At 47.7% G+C, this 25,986-nt stretch overlaps 1 protein-coding gene across 2 annotated transcripts; it reads right to left on the bottom strand.

Annotated features, from left to right (window-relative positions):
- Nucleotides 1–1,660: 1,660 nt before the first annotated feature.
- On the bottom strand, nt 1,661–24,404 carry LOC135817445 (uncharacterized). Of its 2 annotated transcripts, XR_010553547.1 has the most exons (21): nt 23,814–24,404; nt 22,263–22,307; nt 21,786–21,860; nt 21,326–21,397; nt 20,276–20,404; nt 19,506–19,634; nt 18,117–18,158; nt 16,808–17,582; nt 16,040–16,218; nt 15,422–15,736; nt 14,758–14,847; nt 13,532–13,778; nt 12,768–13,126; nt 11,622–12,362; nt 10,188–10,688; nt 9,062–9,274; nt 8,486–8,635; nt 6,672–8,098; nt 6,135–6,307; nt 2,172–3,054; nt 1,661–2,054 (listed from the first exon to the last, which is right to left on the bottom strand). XR_010553547.1 is itself a non-coding variant. In XM_065330635.1 (20 exons), the coding sequence occupies exons 1-20, from the start codon at nt 23,916–23,918 to the stop codon at nt 2,849–2,851; spliced, it is 5,973 nt and encodes a 1,990-aa protein (XP_065186707.1). In that variant the 5' UTR covers nt 23,919–24,404; the 3' UTR covers nt 1,661–2,848. The 2 variants fall into 2 exon arrangements, 1 of the variants encoding a protein (XP_065186707.1); XM_065330635.1 differs by having other exon boundaries at nt 1,661–3,054.
- Between the last annotated feature and the right edge of the window lie 1,582 nt (nt 24,405–25,986).

Below are 25,986 nucleotides of genomic sequence, written 5' to 3'. Positions count from 1 at the left end.
ACCTCTTCTACGGCATTTCCTAGTTTGAGTACCCACAACTAGCCTGCTGTATTTTGCTTTTCCCACACTATTAAAAGTCAAGAACACCCAGGTGCACTCGATATACATGCTGTGACTCCAGCTAGGACTTCTCTTCATTCCTTGTACCAAGAGTGGGGTTATGTACTCTTGCTTGTACCAAGAGTGTGTTTATGGACTCTTGCTTGTACTGCACTGATAGCCTTCTTGAAAATTTGCGTGCGCAATATTTTGCGATCGGCCTATTTGAACAAGCTGTAACATTGCTTAGACCTATCTTATGCATAATGCTATAATATCAAGTGTTCAATAGAAAGAGTGTGGTATGAGGAGTGTGTTCCAAATTTGAAGGTGATCCTAAACCTATATCCCTACCCTATAATTATTACAGCCGTTAGTTTGTGAATATGCGAAAATGGCCGGCAAAGGTGTAATCCCCCCTTAATTCCATGGAGGCAAAACTAGAACGAGGAGAAAGGAAGAAACACCTTCAACCATCATGGCCATAGAACCATCCCCGGATTGTTTCTCCCAGCTTTTTGATTTCTGCAAAAACTAGAAAAAAGACAATGTGGCACGTGCTCCAGTTTTGCTCCACGTGGTCACGTGCAACTCTGGCTAGTCTGGGACTCTGGGCGCCTAGCGCCTGGATTAGGCCCAGACCGTGACTCTCCGGTCGCCTCGATATTTTGCGGCAAAATGTTGCTGCGAAATCTTCGATATTTTGCCGAGCCTGGCACAAGAAACTCGACATTTTTCTCCATTTTGCTCCGGAAAAACGTGTATTATATCCGCTTCCCGTACAATCCCGTACAACGTTTCAAAAAAAACGCAGCGTCGGTTTCTCAACACGGGTTTCAACGCACGTGTCCCTGAGTTCTTCCAAAATCAAGTCGATCCACAGTGAATCCCAGAGATATTTCAGTGACATGATCTCGTCCTGGGCATTGTATCCTGCTGAACGGGTAAGAAACAAGGGAATCCAAGTATCAGACATCGATTTTACCCAACACCTCGATATTTTGCTCCGATTTTGCCGGCAATTTCCACTCTTTCAATTCTTCGATATTTTGCCGAAAGAATTGCCGGCAGGATCTGTCCGGGCCTAGCCTGGATGCTGCGTGTTGAGATATATGAGGTGACACACGCACATGCGCGAGCACACCCACCCACAACACACACACGATGCGATAATTCTCCCTTTCTTCTCTCAAGAATGGCTCCACCCCCGACACACCATGCAGCCTAGGACCACCCGCAGGCGTTCATCCACATCAGTTACAGAATGTTCTTCCTGCAAATTCCCGGAACAATGTGAGCCGAGCCTTTCCCCACTCCGTCATCCCCGTTTGGAACCATCATTCCCCGTCCATTTCACCCAAAGAACATCCAAAAATTCAAGACAGCAGCTTATCACCATCGCCTCAGAACAAACTGGCACTGGGCCACTCATAGCATACGCGAGTAAGAGGGTACAGTGTCCTGCCCTGCTTGGACATATCCGGCCTTCAAGGTGGAGGGCGATGCACGAGTACCGGTACATGTACTGGTAACACCCAGGAAATGCAGCGGACCGCAGCTGTTGAGTTCATCCCCAGAGCATGCCAAAATGCGGCTACTGTTCTGGCCACACTGAAGAATATCAATTATATGTTTTCATTACATTAAGTAGGAGCATTGCATTCATTGTGTAATTTTCCCGTACAAATGATATGTACTAGGGGAAAAAAGAAAAAGAAAATCAATTTTGATTACGCAAGATATACTTGAGGCAGAAGAATAGAATAAACATGCAATGACACTGAATCAGCGGAGAAAAATTAGAATTTACTCACGGGAATAATGAAGAAAGTCAAGGTCGGCTAGTTTCAAATACTTTAGAAATCAAAATTATGCAAGCCATCACTCCATAAGCTTTAGTGTAATGTAATTCTCTAAAGATAACCACTCTGACTTTTCCAAGCATGATTTAAAAGTGTGTCCAGCACACTTGATATTATACTAGAGTGTAGGATGAAATCAATCATGAGCCATACCTAAGAGAGCATATAACATAGATCAATCATGAGCCATACCTAAGAGAGCATATAACATAGATCAATCATGAGCCATACCTAAGAGAGCATATAACATAGATCAATCATGAGCCATACCTAAGAGAGCATATAACATAGAATGTGACTGTGGGTCAAAATCAAAATACGGACGAGGATCAATCTGAAAAGTAGTGATTTAGCCATTTCGGAGACAATAATTTCATGATAGCGATGAAGAGGCCAAATTGTGTAGAATCAATCGGACTTTTGACCGTTGTTTCGGCCTCAAAACTAGGGATAGAAAAGATAATGAATTAATTTCATACACATTGTACATTCTGGAATTGTGTGTTGCTCCCTACGTGGGAGCTCACGCTTGTACATTCTGTTCACAATATTCAGTCTTGCACCAACACCAGTGGACAGTACAATGGTGGTTACTCAAAACTGCATAGAAGAAGCTGGTATGGGCAGTGGCACTGCACGAACGACTGCCAAACGGCATCGCGTCCACGGGTGACAGCTACTCATGGCAAGCCAGCAATGGATCAAGTTCCAGCAAGAACTGCATTTGACTTTGGCGCATGAGGCAGTGAAGCAGTCAAGCATGATTTTGTCAAGTGGCCAGAGATCTGCAAAGCTGCATTTCAACATCATTACCAAACGGCTACATGTAGCTCACAGGAATCTGCGGACAGAACTGTTTCGTCCTCACGTCAGATGTACGAGTGAAACGCAGATATAAGCGTGTGACCGACATCCGCACCAACAAGCACGCGCACGTACACGCTTGCTCATTTACCAATGCTCAACATGTCGACGGCAACGTCGATGATGAACACGCCAACGCACGCTGCAGCCGACTCTGGTGCGTTGTTCAGTCTCCGCTGTATGCAGCATACCGCCTGTGCATTGCCACCAGCATCCGCAGATAACAGTGCACCATCGGCCAGTGCGGTGAGGCTGATCACACGGCATCCGGGCAAGGGCTGACGCAATGCTGCAGGGCAGTCCACATAACGTGCGCGCACACAGAGAACCGGAGGAATTACAGGGACTGTCACATCATATCAAAACAATGACTGAGTCACAGAGAAAGAACTCTTTCTGCCATTAAATCATCATGTGCCATTCATCTGTCCCATTTTCTGATGACACAGAGCACTACGTGAAGCAAGGACCGCAGACTGATACACCCCTACATCTAACAACACGAACTTCCTTCTATCTGCCAACACACCAGGTACACTTTCATCTACTTGGTCCGCGTCAGCAATATTGTCGCTTATCTTTCGACAATATTTGAACTTAGACTTTGGACATGAACGCGTGCACTTGAAGTGATAAAACTTGGTACGATGGACGGTAAGGTATAGAAGGACAAATAGCTGCGAGGAATTTATTGTCCAAGGAAGGGTTCCTACTTTTTTCGGTCCTCCTCGTCGCTGCTCTCGGCGCTGGCGACAAATATTTTTGCTCGGGATCGACTCTCTTGCTTTTGCGAGCTCATCTCTCTTCCTTTTGCGAGCTCATCTCTCTTCCTCTCCGCTGCCTGGCTATTTTCTAAAGAGAAGTCGATTGTGACGGTCGCCTTCTCTATAGAGGACTTCGCGTGGGCAGCACGACAGCCTGTGTGGTGCAAATCAGACGCCGTTCTTTGCAAGATTTTATTTTGAACGACGACGATGCGTATCGCGCGTACAGTACTTGCAAATCTTCACGACGCGCTGGATACTCCGAGCGTTGAGCTGGAGGTAAGGGAGCTGCGATCTAAGCTTGAGGAGCGATCCCTGATGAGCGATCTCGGCCGTTCAGCAAAATGGAGCTGATTCCGAGTAGTCGATTACTTTCTTGTGGCTTGCGCTGCTCTTGCCTGCACAGCGTAAACAGATAATCTATTTTGATGCGGCGCTGTATCAATCAGAATCACCCACCTGTCGCTCTCGAAATCCACTCGAACTCTAGCTAGACCTTCCAGGTACTAGCAAACTAACTTGCTAACCAAAATTGGGATGAAATGGACTGCCAATTAAGCATTTCCGACATATAAACAAAGCTGAAAGATAAGCGACAATATCGCTGACGCGGACCAAGTACCAGCAACAACGGACGCCAACATCACGTATGATTGCACAGGTATGGAATGTGTAGCGGTCCACCTTATGAACACAGCGGAGCCCTGTATCATATCCAAGAAACACTGCACATCCTAGCCCTGTTTTGCCTATTTACCTTTCTGAAGAGTTTCATATACATATACATATACATATACATATACATGTACATGTACATATACATATACATATACATGTACATATTATACATATACACACTGTTGTGAATTCCAGCAGAAATCCAAGAGAGCTCGATACCGGGAAGGTAGAGCCGTGACACACTAGTCAGAACAACAGATGGCTTGATCAGTCACAACTTAAAGTTTCATGCCATCTCAGGCACTCATCAGGTGATATGAACATCAAGAAAAATAACCCACTATTTAAAGCCCAGTATGGCGGGACAAGGATAACAGAAAGCGCTAGGGGCGCTATCAACTCATATCCGATTCAGTGTCATAGCCAGTAAGGATCGCGGTACTAAGGTGATAAAGGATAAAGGTGATAAAACTGAGCTGGCCTAGCTAGTGAGTTCCGCGGTGCAAAGATGATGATGGTGACAAGGCGGCAGAGAGCTATCAACTGGCCCTACTGCCTGGAGGCAAGGCGGGAAATTCCAGCCGTATCGTAAACCTGGAGACGCACCTCTCTACGTCAACGCCATGTCCAATCACCCACCATCCATACTACGGAACATCCCTGATATGATCGCTCGACGTGTCTCAAGCATATCTGCCGACAGCGGCGAATTCGCCGATGCTGCCCCTGCATATCGCAATGCATTAGCGGCCAGCGGATTACCTGCCAACATCAAGTACATTGACCCAACGCCACCTGCTGCAATGAACGGCAGCAAGCAAAAAAGAAAAAGGAAACGGAATGTGGTGTGGTTTAACCCGCCATACTCCAAGAGTGTCCGGACCAACATCGCCGGCACCTTCCTCCGGCTGATCGACAAGCATTTTCCTAAGGGGTCCAAAATGAACAAAATCTTCAACCGCTTCAATGTGAAGGTGAGCTACTCCTGTTTGCCGAATATGGCCCACATTATCAGTGGCCACAATAAGCGTCAATTGTGCGTCCAGGAACCGGACAAGCCGTGCAACTGCCGTCGCAAGGACCAGTGCCCTCTCAACGGAGCGTGCCAAGCAACCAGCATAGTCTACGCGGCGGAGGTGTCGAGTGATGGCCACAGCGATGGGCCCAAAACCTACATTGGCAGTACGGAGCCTCCATTCAAGCTTCGATACGGGAACCACAAGACATCCATCAAGCTTCCTGGATACCGCAAATCCACGGGCCTCTCAAAGCATGTGTGGGAATTAAAAGATAATGGCAAGACGCACGACATCAAGTGGCGAGTGGTCCAGAAGGCCAAGGCCTACAGCAACATAACAAAAAGATGCAGCCTGTGCCTCGAGGAGAAGGCGAGAATAATCACTGCCGACAGGAGATCGAGCCTCAACAAGCGGTCGGAGTTGATATCCAAATGTCGACATCAAAATAAATTCATGCTGTCAACACCGATAACATGATCTTCTCGGCACCCTGCCTCCAGGCAGTAGGGCCAGTTGATAGCTCTCTGCCGCCTTGTCACCATCATCATCTTTGCACCGCGGAACTCACTAGCTAGGCCAGCTCAGTTTTATCACCTTTATCCTTTATCACCTTAGTACCGCGATCCTTACTGGCTATGACACTGAATCGGATATGAGTTGATAGCGCCCCTAGCGCTTTCTGTTATCCTTGTCCCGCCATACTTGGCTTTAAATAGTGGGTTATTTTTCTTGATGTTCATATCACCTGATGAGTGCCTGAGATGGCATGAAACTTTAAGTTGTGACTGATCAAGCCATCTGTTGTTCTGACTAGTGTATTATACATATACATATACATGTACATATACATATACATATACATGTACATACACATATACATATACATATAGCTGGACACAGTTTCTTACCCATTAGGCATGACACATCATCCACGACCTCTCTGCCATTCCACAATGCCAGAGCTCTGGCTATGTTGATCACAGCAATGTGACCACCACGGGTACCTAGCCACAGCATTGGCCCAGTTACTGCCATGCAGAGTAGATATGCCTCCACCACATCCGCGATGCCAGCAACTTCCCTGCCGCAGCCGAATGGAAATCAAAGCGTTATTTTTGACGTGACGCGCAATTTCACGTCAAATGGGTCGACATTTTTATGTGACATGCAGCTCGCTCGTGTCAGCAGACATCAGAGTTTTCATTCCCAAAGTTTACCAATTACCCACAGCATAACGTCTTGTACCGGTAAAAAGAATGTGATTGGAAAGTTTTGCCCTCGTACGAGTATTGTAGGCAGTGTGCCAGAATCTGAGTGTGTTTCTTCTACACTGATTGTGCACAGCAAATTCACTAATTAAAACTATACACAAATTAATAGTGTATTACTTCCATAAGAGATCAGAATCCTGGCATCAATGTACTAGTGAGTATTGCATGGCTTACTTGTAGTTGAGAATGAGTCTACAGCGTGACAGGCTGCTATCCAGCAGCATCACCAGGTTGCTGTGCCGCTGCATCATCCACACGCCGTGCGAGCTGCTCTCCATCTTGACGATGCCCGGGCGCAGGTACTGCCGGTCGAGAAGAGGCTTACCGCTATCGTCCACCAGTATGCTGGCCAGCGTGCGTGTGTTCTTCAGGTACTGTGTTTTAACACAGCGCGGGTAGTCAGGCTTGCCACTGCTGCTCGACAGCTGCAAGATTTCAGGCACGTCCAGCAGCAAGATGCTATTGCCGAAGCTACAGACTACGGAGGCTGGCGTTGGCCCGTTGGCCAGCACCATACAGGGTTGACCTGTCTTGGTATCCAGCCTGCAGATACAGTGCCTCAAGGGTAATGACTGCTCACCATCCTGACCGGCCGTGGCTTGGAAGACTAGCACATAACCGCATGCCATACCGACCAGAACTAACTGCTGCTGCTGCTGCTGCAGCGTGTTCAGAGCCTTGTTCTCCGCTGCCTGTCGTGGGTGTGGAACAGCCAACACTGTCAGTACAGCAGAGTCACAGTCCTCTTCAAAGTCGATGGAGTCGATGATCTCCTGCGTCACGCAGCTGAAAACGTAAACAGCACCGGATGTGTTGCGCTCCACGCCCACCCATATCTGTTGTGCCGTCTCGGCAATGGCTATGCTTGTTACGCGCTCCTCGCTGCGCACAGCCACGTGTCGTCGGCGAAGATGAGGCATGGTATCAGGTATGAAGGATATGGGCTGCGGCTGAGACACACCGTTGACCAAGTCGAGTCGGCCAAGTTGAATACGCGGGACACCAGTTGCCCACACTAAGGTCTTCTTACTGGAATAGTGCGCCGCAGCAGTGATGTGATGATCCAAGCAGGCCGGTGACCATTGCGTTGCAGCACAGCATAGAGCCAGCATTCTCCTCAAATGATCAAACTCATCGTCAGCGCATATCTGCTGGCGATTGGCTAACGACCAGCACTTCTCCATGACGGACTGCATGCAGAGCTTAGAGCAGCTTGAGAGCAGGCGATCGATATCCACCTGTGTCACTCTTGTCACATCGCTGTTGGACCTCCAGCGCTGCACGTTGTTATGGTCACGTTCCTGACGCCGGCGTCGGTGCGTTCCGTCGCTGTTGCAGCGGCGACCTGTTGGTGTCACGATGCTTGACGTCGTGTCGGATCTCATACGCGGCTGATGGTGTGGCTGCAAACCCTGCCTGTCGCTCACCTCATCCTCTTCCTTGGGCAGCGGAAAGATGTCCAGCATGAGCTCGTCCAAGCTCGGCCGCAGTCGCTTGCTGCGAAACGCACGCACCAGCTGCTTCGTGTTGAGGATTCCGCACAGGAGTCGCTCGCCACTGACTACCTCGTACAGCACTACTCCCAGCTGTATGAACATTTCCTACATGAACACACACACACACACACGACATACAAACACAACATCAGTGACGGACATAACACACAAAAACATTATGTGCACTCACACACAATGCGTAAAGCCCAGGCCAGTGACATTCCACTACACAATTACAATATCACTGAGCTCTACCCTACACAGACCTAACATCACACATGATATTATTCCGTGCATTTAAACACAGCGCTACTTTACTCACAAAGTCAAATTTTGATGACCAGAATTGTACCACACAGGGATGTTTCAGCGGAATGGTTTTGAACCTATACCGTTACTTTCTATTTTGGCTGCAGCATAGCATAGGCAAGAGATGGTATGACTATGAGCAATAGCAGACAGAGGCAGAAATGATAGGTCAGTGCCACACACCTGCACATCATCGTTGGACTGCAGTTGCCGCAGTCCGGAGTCCGACAGGCAGATCTTCAGCGTCCGGCCGTCGTGGATGTGGATGGAGTCGACGGTGAGACTGCAGTGTACCACACCCTTGCCGACCAGGTACTGCAGACCGCTGACCAACTGCAACACGATATTACACACAGGACAGAGAACAAAAGTAGAACTCACTCAGTACGTGCTCTGATTAGACACACGCTCACTGAGTACAGCCATTGTACGCATCGCAGCTGTATTCATCCATACTAAAGTATGTCTGGATGAGAAATACCTCGTTGTACTAAGCAGGACCTCTAAGGCTCTATGCCGGTTCATGCAGTCAGGCATAGCCCATCAGTTGTAGGGAGAAACCGAAGTGACGGACACTTCCTTCTTATAAGTAACAGGCACCAATACACCATTCAGCTCAATCCAGCCAAGCACTGGAACAGTAGACACCACTCTACCTACCTGACACATCACGCAACTCTGCTTAACGATCATTGACAGATGCATGACTCCCGTATGATTTGTTTATGCGGACAATATTCGATTATAATTATTACATACCTGATGTCCAATGGAATGCGCATGCTGCCGCTTGAAGCCCCTACCAGTGCGCTCAATCTGACCAGCTAGCGAGCACTTGAACGGCGCAGGTAAGCGTAAGATGGGCGGGTGACCAACCAGTGAGCCAGGACGAGGGCAAAGACCTTCCCTTTCGACGAGAAGAAGTGTCTCCGTCCTCCACCTCAACTCATTGTAAGGCTGGAGCAAGTAGTCCTGAAAGATAATCATGCAAACAAAGACATTTCATCTTGCCATAGTAAACTAGACAGGCGGGCAATAGCAACACACACTCCATATTCTTCCCATTTGTACACACCTACACACCTACACACCTCTACACACCTACACACCTACACACCTACACGCCTACACACACCTACACACCTACACACCTACACGCCTACACACACCTACACACCTACACACCTACACACCTACACGCCTACACACACCTACACACCTACACACCTCTACACACCTCTACACACCTACACACCTCTACACACCTACACACCTACACGCCTACACACCTACACACACCTACACACCTACACACCTACACACCTACACACCTCTACACACCTCTACACACCTACACACCTACACACCTACACACCTACACACCTCTACACACCTCTACACACCTCTACACGCCTACACGCCTACACACCTACACACCTACACACCTACACACCTCTACACTGTATTCGAGAAGAAATGGGGCGATAGGCAAACTGCTGCTGATCAAAGTGAAGGATATGTCTTGATAGTCGGCTCATGATCATTTCGGGGTCTTTGGAGTGAACCATTCAAAATGTTGTCAACACACATCGAGAACACCTCAGCAGTTTCATGCTTGTAATACATTCATTTAGGCGTCAACCACCCAGCCCAATACGACACATCGCCTGAGGATTGTGACTACATGCACGTGAAACTCGGAGTTGCAACACAGCTCCTCCTCCCCCCCCCCCCCCCCCCTCTCTCTCTCTCTCTCTCTCTCTCTCTCTCTCTCTCTCTCTCTCTCTCTCTCTTGTGTAATTGAACTTCCAGATATAATATGACAATGTGTAATAGACGACACATGCAGATGTAGTGAGCAAATACCTGTGCTAGTCCAACTCACCACTGCCATGGAGGATGGCATCACCGGGAAACGCCGCGTGAACACTTTACTCGACATTGTCTGATCGGACGCCACAATCTTGCCGTTGACGATTCTCGGCAGAGAGGCAAAGACCCTGCCAGCTTGTGCTACAGAGCTTCCCACTGCTCCTGCCAATGGGTTGGTGGGTGTGAGAATTTCGCGCAGGTCCTCACAGAGCACGTCGGGTATAAGCATCTTCAATGGCACAAGGACACGGTTCTTGGCACAGCCAAGCTTGCCCTGAATGTCGTTAGACTTTGCAGAGGAAGACAGGCGTCGGCGTTTGTTGTCCTCCATCTGCGCATCTAGCGCCATGATACAGAACGGCAGAGTAAAGTGGTACATTGAGCGTGCGTACACGTCGCCCAAGAGAGAGTGCTGTAGCGGCGTGGAGCCTCGACATGCTGGGCATATCAGCAAGCACTCCAGCACTCCCTTGGTCTCCACCAGCGCCACATTACGAGAACACAACTTGATGGTCTGCAGGCAACATTTGAAGAACATTACAGCACACGGAAACAGTTGGGATTGGAACCTTGCGTCAGCAGAATCCTAGCGGCAGCATGCATGGTGAGTTAAAGCAGGGGGCATCTGCAAAGAGAAAGCTAAGTCCTCCCCAGCATAGGAGGAATGTCTTCAGGTACGTACAATCCTAGTTGCAACATACTTGTTCACCTGTGAGAGGCCCGTCTGTACCTAACATACTTTAGCCATCATGGAACTGAGATGAGTAGAATAATGTCACGTCTGACACCATCAACACGCATTACACTGCACCTTGTTGACCCATTAACAAAGAACATATCCAAGTCTAACCGGGTAAGTCTGCTATTTTGACAACACGTTCCCAAGGTTTCGACCAGGAAAGACAATGGAGCTTCGACCACCACTTGTACTAACCCATTGTTGGGGTAGGGGCTCCGTGAAGGGCGGGTGATAATTTCAAGGGGGTACTGTATAGCAGGAAAATTTCGGACGGAAATATTTTCGGACAAAGCCGAATTTCGACGTTTCGTGCGGATTTTATTTTCGTACAGTGCTGCACGCTAAATGCACGTGTTCGCAAGCAGTACGCATGTATAGTGTACATAATTTCACATGAACAAATTTTAGTACGGAATTAATTTTAGTACAAAAGAGGCCGTGTACGAAATCGTACGAAAGTAAATTCCATCCGAAAATTTCCTGCTATCCAGTACATGTCGTCAGATACTGAATTGCTTACATGTCGATTAGACTTGTGTTCAAGCATATTTCTACCTAGGCAGGATCAGACATAGATGGGGCAAGGAGCTTGCAAGGTGCTGGTCTGTACGCCCGAAACTTGATGTATTCCAGAAAAATTCTGTATCGGGTGTATTTTGGGGAGGGGGGGAATGTTACCAAAAACAAAATATAGGTCTGAGAACTTACATCTACAATGGCCTGAGTGATGACTTGCAGGAGTTTGACGGAGACAAAGTTCTCCGATGCCTCTACAAGCACATCAATGTAGTTCAGGGCCGGTTCTGAGTTATCATCCACTGATCCCCTACTTGGCTTGGGGCTAGACAAAGGCGAGTGTACACGCTGGGGAGTAGCACGCACTAGGGCTTGGTAGCCTTCACTCCGCAGCAGGCAGCCCGTTCGCCAGAAGATGGCCTTGCGATGCATGCCGCTTAGCAGTTCGGCCAATTCCTTATCCGGCAGTGTGGCGTACAAGAAGCCAACGTACTCCAACTTACAAGCCAGCTGCTGCAGAAGCAAGCTCCAGAAGATGGGTGACAGGCAGGGCACACAGAACAGCCGCGCTACTGATCGTTCACTCCAAACGAGTGGTGCAGACACGTCGGCAAAGCGTACAGCCAGCCCCGATGGCGTGAAGATCGTGCCGTTGGAGAGCGGCGTGCAGATATTCACCGACTCGATCACGGAGAGGTACTGCCAGGGCAGCCTATCGTCGACATCGTCCTCCTTGGTGAAATAGCCGGTCAGAATCATAGCCAGGTCGGCCTGTGTGAAGATGCCCGATGGGTCGTCGGCGGCACGGGATATCTTGTCAGTCAAGCGTAGCACGTCGGCCAGCATGTTACACATTTTGTGCTGGTCAAGGACTAGTACGCCGGTGGTGTGTGACGAGTTGGCTGTCGGCGGAAAGAACGTGCACAGGCCAAGCTGCAAGCAAAAAACAAAGACGTGCACGTACACACATACATGCACAGAATATACATACACGGACACACAGACACAAGCACATACACATACATACACACACACACATACACACAGACACACTAACACATACACATTATATTCCGGCAAATGCACAAACTTCAATGCACACCACCATCCACAGGTTGACAAAACCCGTATATCTCGAGTGATCCATCACGGGATGGCATTCAACGCACAAACCACACAAACAAAAGGGTTGGTGCGGTGAAACTAGCTGCAGCTTGATTCGGACATCGTGAAGTTCCCCACCAACTAACATCAACAGCCGACAAACACAGCTAAGAGTGTCTGGTGCTCACACCCAAACACCAAACCACCTCATACCAGGGATGACTGATGCCTTACCGTTCCCAGCAGTGTCAACGCATTGATGAACTCATTCAGAGCAAGCTTCAGCATTTCCTTCTTGTGCAGTTTCTGCCATAGATCTGTGGCACAGACGAGCATAGGAGCGGAGTAGCCCTCCGCACTGGACCTCCAGGCCGTGATTGCCTTCTCCGTGGCGATGCAGTGTTTGGGCAAGGCAATGCGATGGCCGGGTCCACTGGTTGGCTGGGGTGACGTCAGTTCCAGAGCTGTGCTGTAGATCATCGACTGAAGCTCACCCAATCCAGTGCCTTTCGGTGTGGACACAAACACACCACCGAGGATACGTGGCCGACATGTCGATGGCCACAGAATGCCGTCCATGCAGGGGATGTCCTCTACAAGAGAATATACAAACACACAAAGCCAGATATTGATGCAGGCTTTTGAAGCTTCAATATTTAACCACCATCGCCCAGTTTTGACATAATTAGTATGTACAGAAAATTCGAAAGTATACAGGCAAAACAACTGAGGTCAAAGTCTTCAGTTAGTCCGAGTTTCATACAAAAACAAGCATGTCATTGTTGCTGAACTACAAAGTAGGGGAGTGCTGCGGCACATTTTCTTCTCTTTTTCCGGCCTAGGCAGAGGATAATGTTACTGTTAATCTAGTTATAATGCTCTCATGGCACACAGCATGTGGCGTTTTGACTCTCAACGGCACCAACTACTCCTTTCGAATTGCCACCTAAATGTCCACATTGCATACGACTGCATAGTCCGTACTTGTAAGGCCTTACCATCCTGAATTCTGGCCAACCACTGTTGGCATTGGCGTTTGTGTGCCTCGCGCACCGCCTTGTTGGGCCCGCACTGGTCGTAGTGAGTGAACACCACGATCACGAGCAGGGCTCCGCTGTGCAGGGTCTGCAGCTGCACCAGGTAGCGCGCCATGCTCTGGCAGCTCTGCCGTACGTCGACCATGCTGCACACGACCAGGTGCAGTGCGTAGCGCGATCCCAGGGACGAGTGCAGGGGACGCACCAACTGGGTGACCAGAAACATAGAGAACGTAGAAAACTAAGAGTGACCAACACCCGGCATTTCAACACTAAGTACCAGGAATCGAACATGTGCTAGATCTCTGAGGTTGCCACGGTAGCGGATCCCGTCGTGCTCACGTTTAGCTTCTCACACATTCGGTCTCTTTCTCAATTTCTCCGCCATCTCTCTGTCTCTCCCTCATTGTTTCCTCATTACCAATGCTTTTCCAACCATCATCGCAGTCCTAACCGTGTGTGCTGGGAAGTAATGGACCATTAGAAGCTCAACAAGGACTTTTAGGCTGCGTTCGTTTTTAGCTACCTGGTAGAGTAGAGTAGAGTAGAGTCACTCTACCGATAGAGGTAGATGGGAGAGGCAAGTGTACGAACGCTGTTCTACCGGATTTAGTAGTTTACCCGATGTGTACGTGAAATGTTCCTTTTTTGGATGGAGTTGTGTACAAATCCTTGATCATGCTGGAAATCCCGTAGCTCTACCAACTTCTACCGGATTCTACCAACTTTTTCCTGGTAGAGCCGGTAGAGGAAAGTAAAATCTACCCTTTTCAGTGGATTTTTTTCAAAAAACGAACACCTCTACCGAAAGAAGTAGTTTCTACCCAAACCTGTAGATCAAAAACGAACGCCCCCTAAGTATGGGGTGAGTACCTTAAAAGCAAATGCGAGGCCAAAATTCAGAATACCATGTCACGCTGGTTCAGCGTACCGAAACCTGTTGACAGCACTGGCTAATACTCGACCTTAACGCTTCAGTCATCATGAAATTAGTGCTAGGTATCTGTGACCAGTTGGCAGCACACTAGGATACGATGGGCGATGAAGCATGGCCGACTTTATGTGATATCCAGCTAAATGTATGCGGTCAAGCAGGAAAAGTTAGCAAAAAAAACTCCAACATGCAGGAGCGCTATACAAAGTCTTCTAGCATGCAGCCAGTTTTCACTAGCAGTGGGCAAACTGACCTCTTTTCCACTGAAGTCCCACAGGTCTACCTGCACTCCGGGTTTGAAGAAGCGCAGCCTGTCCGGTGAGTTGAGCAGCCAGCGTTGGTACTGATTGGGAAAAGGACACAGTCAGATCATCAATAGCACAGTCAGGGAATGGGATGACTGAAAGTTCCGACAGGCACTGCGCATACGGGTAGTGAAGAACCCGAGACCTTTGGTCGGTGCAGCTACCCGTGCCTCACACCCGCTACATCCAATATGCCACTGGCCGCTATCTTTGGCCTGCTGTGCTGCATCTGATGGCTGGGGAACCAAGTGAAACATTGAAAACTAAAAAGGCAAAGAGCGAGGCCTCTCAATGAAAAGAGAATACTGTAAATATACAAAATTTCGGCGCAGCAAAATTTCGGCACTTCACGATTTTTGACATTTCGGCGGCGTTTTATTTTCAGCGTGGGGTAGAGGACATGGTATAGTGCGACAGATGCTGTGAAAAATTTCATCGGCATTTTAATTTAGGCGTTTTGGGTCGGTGCCGAATATAGCCGAAATTAAATAGCTGCCGAAAATTTGTATATTTACAGTAGTGAGGATACCGCACACAAGCCCACCCAGCATAGACAGGCAGATACAAAAACAAATTAATCAAATTCTCTCCTGGAAAAGAGATCCCACTCACAGTCAGATATTGAGCTGAAGAATCCGTCTCCTCAAACTTCTTCCCAGTTAGATTGTGTACCAGTGTGGATTTGCCAGAGCCTTCCGGTCCAAACACAACCAGTTGAAGGCGCCGTTCCTCAGCACTGCTGCTGCTGCTGCTTGCACTGCTGGTAGGGCTGCTGGGTGACATGACTTGATTGTGCGTGAGGCCGAGGTGGCCAAGCAACGACGCACTGCCACTACTGATAATGTGCTGTGGGATGCTGGCCACGTCGGTCACGCGTAGCTCCTGTAGCGAAGTCAGTGCCGTCAAACTCGAAGGTAGGTCTTGTAGCTAATCAGAACACCAGACAAAGCGCAAATTGACTGTCGTCACTTGCTCCATGAACAAACTGAATTCACATCACAAGTAGCAGAGTAAATTAAAAGTTTCACACATTTGCTTTACCACCGGCTATCCAGTTTGTGTTTATAAACATAACGAGCATACCAGTTCATCTAGTACGTTGTGCAAAATAATGTTCTTTGGCAAACATTGTGCACATATGCGAAAGATTTTGGACCAGTATACGGCGGCAATATAAAGTTCAGTCATCTCCCATGCATGCGCACTTCTACAAATTGCATTCAAACTCACTCGGTTATAGGAGAGATCCAGGCAGGACAGGCTAGGCAGTCGTAGAATCCAGGCTGGAAGCTGCCGTATCTTGTTACGACTCAAATCCATGAACCAGAGCAGCGGTGCTAGACTGTAGCGCGGGTCATCGTACACTAACATTGGCGATACAGCACCAGGTGCAAGGCTCTGGGTAAGGTCTGCATATTCAGGAAACATCGCAAAGTACCACACATCAAAAGATCGGCTCACACCTCACAGTAACACGCCTTACCTATAAATGCAATGTGGCTTCCCACCAACTTGACAATAAGGCGTTCATGACACATACATGTACCTGAATTTCAACATCAATTTTTAAAGTTTCCATTTCAGAAGGTCCATGCAATATCCACTGGTAGAATTGAAATACGGCAAACATTCTCTTGCTGCACAAACACTAGTAGTAATCTGTCTGAAAATACTATCGAGCCAGCAGGATGGATAGCACGACTTGCACACAGAGTATTCTAATTCCAAACATGTATGTACACAACCAGTACCTTGCGGACCGTCATTCATTCAGACAGACAGACAGACAGGCAGACAGACAAACACACAGACAGGCTGTGGCAGACCGGTAGACAGATAAAGAGTCAGATTGACAGACAAAAATGTAGACACGCAGATAGACACCCACACAGACAGACAGATGCACGAGGAAATATCCCCATTAGTGCTGATCCGTCTTATCCAGAACCATGAAACTTGCTCAATCTACTTGCCCTACTGTAGATTCAGACATCTCACCTCCTGGCTTGAGCCTTGGACCACTGGATGGACTGATGGAAGATGCCATGAATGCTTCTCTCCGCTGGGTAGGGGCCGCACTGCGCATCAACCCAGCACCATTATCCACAGTGTGAACGATACGGTTGCAGCTGAGATCCAAGAACTGCAGCTTGGAGAGGCGAGCCCACTGCGCCCCGTCGGGAATCTCAGTCAGGTAGTTGTTGGATGCAATCAAGCAGACGAGCGACGGCAAGCGATACACCTCCAGCGGAATGAACGTCAGGCAGTTGTGCGAGAGGCTGAGGTGCGTGATGACTTCACTGCCAAGCGCCGTACACGACTGCGTCAGCCATGACGATACAAACGTTTCCAGCATCATCCTGCTCCACTGGACACAGCATCCCATATCCGGATTGCCACCGCGCACATCCTCGCCGTCACTGTCCACGTCGATTGCCTGCCACGGATCACCATCAGTTGCAGGTGACTTATGTTCGTGTACCAGTATCGTACCGTTCATCATAGCCATCATTATCTCTTTCTCTTCGTCGCTCATCTCGTCCTCGTTCTCCTCGGGCTTTTTCGGTGTCAACAGCGACTTCCAAATGCGCCGACAAGGCTTGCCGCATTGCGTTGCAGCTACATTAATGGCTCTCCAGGGCTTGACGCGATGCAGATGTTTCTCAACAGCAGCGGCGTGCAGCTGTATGACAGTGGCTGATAGACGCATGCCGGCGCTCTTCAGGTAGCTCACCAGGGAATCCATACTGTGATCAAACGCCCACAGCATAGCCTACAGCACATACATGTACATACAGACACCCCGATACATACACACACAGAAAGACACACACACACAAACACAAACACATACGATCAACAATATTATTTATTCTCTCTGGTAGGGAATAGAACACACTGGCCCTCAGTGTATGATTTTAAACTACAGTTTGTTTAATGAGATATAATACTCATAAAAAGGACACACTTCAGGCTCTTTACGAACATCTTGAAAGTTTTTGGTTTCACAAGTATACTTTCAAGCCTTCACATATTATCACATTTTTGGTTGATCTGCTGGCCAAGTCCTGCATTTTTGCTTACTGATTTTAGTGGATGCCAATCTACTGACGCCCACATGTACTGGGTGTTCGCACTACGCTCTATGCAGCCCATGTTTCATTGCACGCACTACATCATCATCAGGGAACGGAATGCAAGTTATTCAACGGTGAATCTCGGCTTTATAACAAGCCGGTCAGTTTGTGTAAACCAACAGGTTTGTTACAGATGTACAGCTAACAGTCAAGTCAAAATAAAAACCCACCTGCTCAGCAACAACGTTCCAATCCATGCTTCGATGCGACAACTGCAGAGAGTCAGATGAGAGAGACACAGGGAATACTGCAAATAGCCACCACCATATCACCATAGCATGGGACAGATGTTCTCATGCAGGACACACAAGCATCAAGCAACCATGAGGGAATTACAGGCACAATCTGGGCCAGCTTGAAAAGGGCCCAATAGAGCTTGAAAGCGATGACGTCAAAACGGCCAGGGAGTAGTATGTTCACGTCAGATTTCTACTTTAGGATCCAATAAGGTGTGACTTTGCTATTGCCTCAGTGTGTGGGTGTATAGCAACCCACTCATGTCGTATGCAGGTGTGACTTTTTCTTCGCCACCAGCTGTCACCCAACCCCCATTAGCCAACCTAGTCAATTTCACCGGCTATATCACCTTGCTGTGAGTAAGACCGCTTGAAATGCACTTGGATCCATAAAAAACTGGATCCATGTGCATCCAGTGTTTTGAATTTTTGAAATTGTTGCTATGTTGTAGCGTAGCACTTTCAAGCCCTATGCAAAAGTGTGCAGATTGGTATACACAATACAGTAGATAGGAGGCTGTTTTTCCTCTGATCTGAAATTTCATGCACCGGAAGACCATAATAGGCTGTCGAAGTGCCTACGTCACGCTGCCTGAAAACTCGTAGTTGCACGTAGTTACAAGGCCAAGTGGTGACAAACAAAAGTCGCGTCACCTGCACTTGTCGTTTTTCCAACGGTCACGGCATCACTTTGACTGGGGTGCGCTGGTGCAAGATCGCGACTTCAAATTTTGTTTTACTTCAAGAAGTTTCTCCTTCGCTCTCAAGCCACCGTGCAGTGTTTTCCTGCTGAGTGTTCACCAGCACCTCAGAGTTGGGATTTTCGCTTGCCGCTGGACAAGGAAACGAGCCCAGGTTGGTCTCAGAACTAAAAGAAATCAGCTCCAGCGGATCGCTGCGATAGAAATAACAGAGACACCCATCATTGCTTCTTGGCCGGCGACTACATGTAAAGCCGAACGACAGTAGAGGCACAGCAGTGGCCAAGCAAAAAATCAGCTACGGCTTCTCCTTCTCCACAAAGCGAAAACTACAAACTCGGCGACAAGTAGCAGTATATTTGAAATAAATAGTCTTGCTCGCGCGCTCCTCAGTCAAAATGATGCTGTAGCTGTGTTCCCTGCTTGCTGCTGCCACTGGAAACACGACAAGTGCAGGTGATGCGACTTTTGTTTGTCACCACTTGGCCAAGTAACTACGCGTTGTCAAGAAGCTCTGGCGTCAGACTTCGACGGCCTATTGAAGTCATGTTGGGGTTGCCTTGAGAATGGAGCTCGCCCTAAGGAGAACTGAGGAGAAAGAGCCCCGGACACGTTGGCTTACCTTTGTATGCTGTGCTTTGAGGAATGGAATGGCTATTGCTGCCGCTACAAACCCAGTCATGCCATGACCGTGCATAGCACTGAGCTGGAAGTGACGATGGACATTGGACCACTGTGGTGAGAACTGAGCCTGACCCAGAACAACAACAACAACAACAACAACAACAACAACAACAACAACAACAACAACAACAACAACAACAACAACAACAACAACAACAACAACAACAACAAACTCTTATTGGCAACAGGCCATCTTGAGAATACCGTAAAAGTCCGTAAATAAGTACCTGCCCGAAAGAAATACCCCCTTCATTCTTTTGGCTCTGTCTGTTGAGGTCAAGTCAAGCCCGATAAACATACTGCCCGAAATAAGTACCGGTACGGTGCGCATATGCAGCACGTAGCATGTACATCGACATGCAAAGGACTTCTCCACTACACACACACAAGTCAGGTCCGAAAGTTGTTCGTGCCCGAAAGTTAGTACGGGTGTGGTCACTAAATTCGAAAGTAAATACGTACTTATTTACGGACTTTTACGGTAAAAGATTTCAAACAGCATCAGCATCAGCAACAGCAACAGCAGCAGCAACAGCAGAAAAAAAAACAAAAGCAAATTATCCTCCGACATTCACAAGGTGACTACAAGTAGTTTGAATACTCAATGAAATGCAACTAAAACTCTCCTCATAACTCTCTTTATAAGCATTCATAGTCACGGCTATGTCAGCTATAGCACTATCCACAAACACTCACTCTCGCCTTTACCTGAACAGCTGCCATTGTCAGAGTTGTGTCAGACTGCAAGTCTAACTTGTTGCCAACCAGTAACACCGGCATTGACGGCGCCGAGTGCTGGATCTCCAGAATAAATCGATGTGCATACTTGAGAGATTGCTGCATGACCGGACAAACAGGCAAAGAGTTCCCCTTTGGTCTCATGGCCAACATTTAACGCAACCCAGAAAGTTTCGTTGGTGATATACAAGTCTCTATAATATATTAACGGACCCACACAGAGTGGTTGTGGTATGCACTTCTGCTAAAGCAAAACGAAAGACCATGGACAGCACTATTTCCTTTTTATTTATGGCTTTGATCTTGGATACCTGGTGACTGTTGCCAGATCAACACCTACACATGATACATCCCCAGCACGAAGCTGTGACCTACAAGTAGTGTAGCGGACATTGAAATCCGTTCAGAAGTCAAGTGGCCACGGGGCGCTGGCCTTGCAGCTGCTGGCACTGCTGGTCCATGTGTTACAGTGTGTACATGAACTACAGAGCAAGTAGGCACTCCAGCAGCAGTAAATGCTGGCCCCGGTCATTCCATTCAGGGGCGTCGCACACAGTACAGTCACTACGGTATTGACCATACCACTTTTTGCCCCAGATACCCCGTGAATCAACAAAATACACTGATCTGGGATCTAAAATTCCAAAATTTTCGGCTCGGCCACCACTCCCCCCACGAGTAAATTGTACTTCTGATGGCTGACCGTACCACACTAAAATACCTTGCGACCGTGACCCTGCCATTGGATATCAATGTCCACCACAGTAGTACAATACAGTTATAGCCTGGAATTTATGTTAGCACTACGCATACACGTCAAAGAAGTAAAAACAGCTAGTTGCAGCTAGTATCATTGTCCGGCTGAATGCTGTATTAGTGAGACCGAACTCAAAGAGACACAACTCAGTGATAGAGTGAAACATAAAATGCAACTAAACCCAAAGTTAATGAAAAGAACCCAACAGGCCACATGAAAAGTACACACAAAAACAACACAGTGAAGAGCAGCTAGTCACATACCTCATCTGTTACATCGTACAGTATTACCACTGCACCAGCATCCAGGTGCTGCTCGATTTTCGGGTTTCTCAGCTGCACTCAAACAGATAATGCAAAGAGCAAGCCATGAGATGACAGGTGCATTTAAACAGAGGCAGGATATCAGCTAGTAAGATATGCATGCACAATGCAGATGTACATGTATTATAATAATATGGTGAGCAGGAATAGAGTAAACCTGAATAACTTATTACATTATTACATCACAGCTAATGAAGGCACCGGCACTATCTGAACTCCGGTGCACTGGGGTCTCAGGTAACAACTGTACATCACAACCAACAATTTGCTAACTGGTCCGGCTTAATCAATCAGGAAGGAGGGGGGGGGGGGTTACGGAATATAAAACTCACAACAGAAATAAGACCAATAATGGCAATAAGCAAATAGACTTGTGTCATCAACGCATCCACTGACTTACGCAAATGAGCTGTACGGTGGTGCCGCAGAGGGGAATAGGCCCCATTGCCAACGCATTCTCCCCGCTGATATTCACCTGAAATCCAATGATGGAGCACATGGTCAGTGTGTCAGATAGTCTAACTAAGATGCTTTCGTCAAACTTAAAAGCTTTACGAAGATGTGTATGCTTGTCAAGCTTTACTACTGTACTGACGATAAATGGGTAGGAGCCCAACATAGAGTAGAGTATGAAGGGAGGGAGGGAGAGAGAGAAGAGAGAGAGAACCACCATTGTAGTATAATGGCTCACATAGTCCCTTATGATTCACAGAGCTTCACCCTCAAGGGTGTTAGGATCTCAAACACTGCGGAATGGCACATTAAGTTAACACATGACAACTTCTTTTTAAAGTTTTTCAACAGCACTGATTGTCCAACAGTCAAGACTACAAACATGCCTCTCATGCAAGTGATGCAGATGCAGGCCGTGTCTTACCAAGTTCTTGTCTTCCACCTTCCAGTCAGACAAACACCGCCCATCCTGTTAGTAAGAGGTGTGCGGGAAAACAAAACAATAAAATGTTCATCAGTACACCTGATGTGTATTGCGGCCAATCATAAAAACAATTTCCAGAAGGTCTTGTCATCGTATTACAACGCAAAACTGGCTTGCTATTCAGGCGGAAAAAGAAGCTTCCTTTCACAAAAACTTTTCATTTTTTAAAATTTATGTTACTTCAGTTCAGGAACACTTGCAGACTCAGCACCCCAGTCACAACAGGGTCGCGCGCACATGACTGTGTGCGTGTGTGTGTGTGTTCCCAAGAAGCGTTGGAGGGACATCGCTCCTGCTGACCTGAGTGCCCGGTGCGTCACAGTGCCCCGGCCGGCTGTTCCATAGCCTAGAATGTACATGTACATTATCGGCTACCTTGGCCATTTCCTTCCTTCTTCTTTTCTTTGTACATGTTGAAGACTGACCAGTGACATGTGCTGTGTTGCCACAACTACGATACAGTTTGAAAGCAGCAGTGTACAATCATATATTCGCCACTACTAGTACTCGCCACGTGTACGCATACTGAATAAAATTGCCACCCTCAGTATGACATCAACGTCATCCCCAATGCTATGGAGGTTATGCAAATGGGTTTATGGGGGTGAGTCAGCAGAACAGCTTATGGGCGCTATGTATGCAGCGCCAGTCGCTAGTGCAGTGCTGTGCCTCGACTTCGTCAAAGCATCTCCACTGGTGATGTATTCGCAGAACCTCTATACTGATAACACAAGAAGAGGTTGCTGCGACTTCGGCGATACTTGGGGAATTGTGTGTTGCTCCCTACATGGGAGCTCGTGCTTTTCCTACCTCATACGGAGCAACACACAACTGATAATACAGCACCGCATTTGTGCCGGGTAATGGTGGATTATGATTGTGCATGATTTTAGTCCTTGCCCGAATCATTACGTCTTGCTGTACTGCAGCGGCTATGCCGGCACGTAGCTCATGTATAGTAAGCGTAGTCCGGTGACCACACCAGAAAAGGCCAGCCATAGCCACAGCCATAGCCATAGCCATACGGGTAGTACAGTCATGTACGTAATGGTCGAAACAGGCGAAATGCCACCTATGAGGTTGCTGATGCAGGTACATAGCCACCACACCACACCACAGATGCACAGATGCACAGTCTAATACTGCAAGACCAGATATTTTAAAGTCTATTAGCAATCTCCGGATTTTTGTTAGTTAGCGAGGTGAAATTCTAACAAATTCCGTCTCAAAACCGGCAAATGACTGTACATGTACATATCGTTTCGCACATAACGACTTTAGATGCGATTCTTTCAAATCCGTTAACTCGGTCATCTGGTCATGCCCTCTTCCAAAACCAAGCACCAAAATTGGCAGATAGTCATTACACGACCTGCAATAATTACTAATGTGCTTTCCGTTTTCAAAAAGCTATTTTCTGCATCAAGACGAGAGTACTGTGCTGCAAGAGTGCAGTACAGTGTGTCGACTGTGTCATGTCCTCCCACTTACCAGCAGGCGCGTGATGAGAGTGCGACGTCCCGTGCCCACCGGACCGTACAACAGCAGTTTACACGGCAGAAACGTGGAGTGATTGAGAATCCCACCAGTGGCCATGCTGCCGCGCACCGCAGCGCTGAATCAGCAGCAGTCCACCACCGCCTTCGACTCTGCCTGCACTCCGGCGTCCGGTGCGTTACTCCTGTCCAGATGGCTTACGGAAAACCGAGGATGATGGTTCTCTTCTACGAGCAATGTCAACTGGCGACGAAGAGTTGCGCTCCCGCTCCATGCTGTGGAGTTAGTCAAAACCACTCGTGACGTGGCACAAGCTGCGTGCGTGCTGCAGAATGAACTCAGCTCCAAGCAAATAATTATTCTACAGCCTTCGTTTCCCTACAAGCACCGACAATCCGGCACCGGCCCAGCTCGAAACTGGGCGAGTTGAACAGCTATCGGATCCGGACGATCTGATCATTCTTGTTGCGCTCTCCAGGTTAGCGCAGATGCTCGCCTTGCTAGACTTGTAGTTATCAGTATATTCTGCAGTGAGACTCTGGGTTGCAACCCTATAATTCTGCTGCTGCCCAGCTGTGTGAGCACGCAGGTAAAAAAATTCTGAAACTGCAAGACAACATCCTCATCTGCTACAGTACAGTGCTACATCGTTTCACAGAGTTCGTCTCGGTAGCACGACGAACTGACACTCGCACACGCGATCATGACTGTCATCATTGATACATGGTCATACTCGAAGAAACTCCGGTCAGTACTTACAATCTACGCGGACAACCTGGACTACGGAGTAGATCTACGGTCAGTAGATCTACGGAGTCGCCAAGACTCTGCAGAGTGCAGTTGCCAAGAAAGAGCCAACCTTTGTTGAAGCAAGATGGCACGACGAGCTCAGCTGACTTGTATCACCGCTACTGTCGTACTGACTAGACTCTGCTCTGTCTACATTTTTCTGACACTGTCTAGTGTCAGTGTGCCTGCATGTGTCGGTGTAAAGTCTACCATGCATGGTGCCGGTACAGTGACCATGGTGACTGAGTGAGAAATGAGGTGAGGCGTAGATCTACAATGAGTCATGTACATGTACACTGTATATGTAGTGTAGCAGTGTAGGTCCACGACGCCCTGGCCCCTGGCCGTATATCAGGTATATCAGGTATTACTAATTATGTAGCTTTGGTTGTATCATCATGCACAAGTACATGACTTCAAAAATAAAAGACTTCAATCCGACTCCTATCTAGTCCTAGAGTAGAAGCTATCCGTATAGTAAATACATGTATATTATACATTTCAATACTCAACTGATAGCTGTTTCGAGTCGAACTTTCGACCTTGCTATGTCTCATTTCTGAGTGACTGCCATGGCTGTACATGTCCTGTCAGAACGGACCAAGTGAAGACGGCGGCCTACCTCATCTTCTTACCACACACTCATGCCCTGTGATACAAATCGCAAGAATATCTACTGTACATGCATTGGCTACACGACCACCACCGCCAGCACCATTGCGTTCTGCGGCCCACCACCACACACATCTTTCAACGGCCGAATGCTGCTGCTCACCGTCCGTAGGCTTATAAGATGTACAGGAATATCTACATGATTGTACATGTACTGTATATGAGCTAGTATGACCTACATGTACATGGACAACAGAGTAACATACACGACTTGTACAACAGAGTAACATACACGACTTGTACAACAGAGTAACATACACGACTTGTACAACAGAGTAACATACACGACTTGTACAACAGAGTAACATACACGACTTGTACAACAGAGTAACATACACGACTTGTACAACAGAGTAACATACACGACTACATACACGACTTGTACAACTAGGTCTAACAACGAGTAACTGTACAATGCCGCCGGCCTCGGCTTTCAAATACTATGTCCGGAAAGCAAGTTAGCCATCTCATATTCTGCACGGTATTTTTTGAGCCGGTAGATATTGGCATATGGCCCCCTCCCCCCCCCCCCCCCCCCCTCCTGGTGACTGCAGATGTGATACTTCCCAATATGGCAATAACAGATGAGTAGCCGTTAGAAATGATAGGTTTCCTGTGCATTTTTACTCATTTTTTTAGCCAATTTCCTCGTTTGAACGCAACTTGAGTGTGACTCGCGTTTGAATGGCAAAACATGAATATCACA

The sequence above is a fragment of the Sycon ciliatum genome, chromosome 5 (assembly GCF_964019385.1).
Source record: "Sycon ciliatum chromosome 5, ocSycCili1.1, whole genome shotgun sequence".
Taxonomy (NCBI): domain Eukaryota; kingdom Metazoa; phylum Porifera; class Calcarea; order Leucosolenida; family Sycettidae; genus Sycon; species Sycon ciliatum.
Note: the sequence above shows the minus strand (reverse complement) of the source record. Positions and strands in the feature narration are given on the sequence as shown.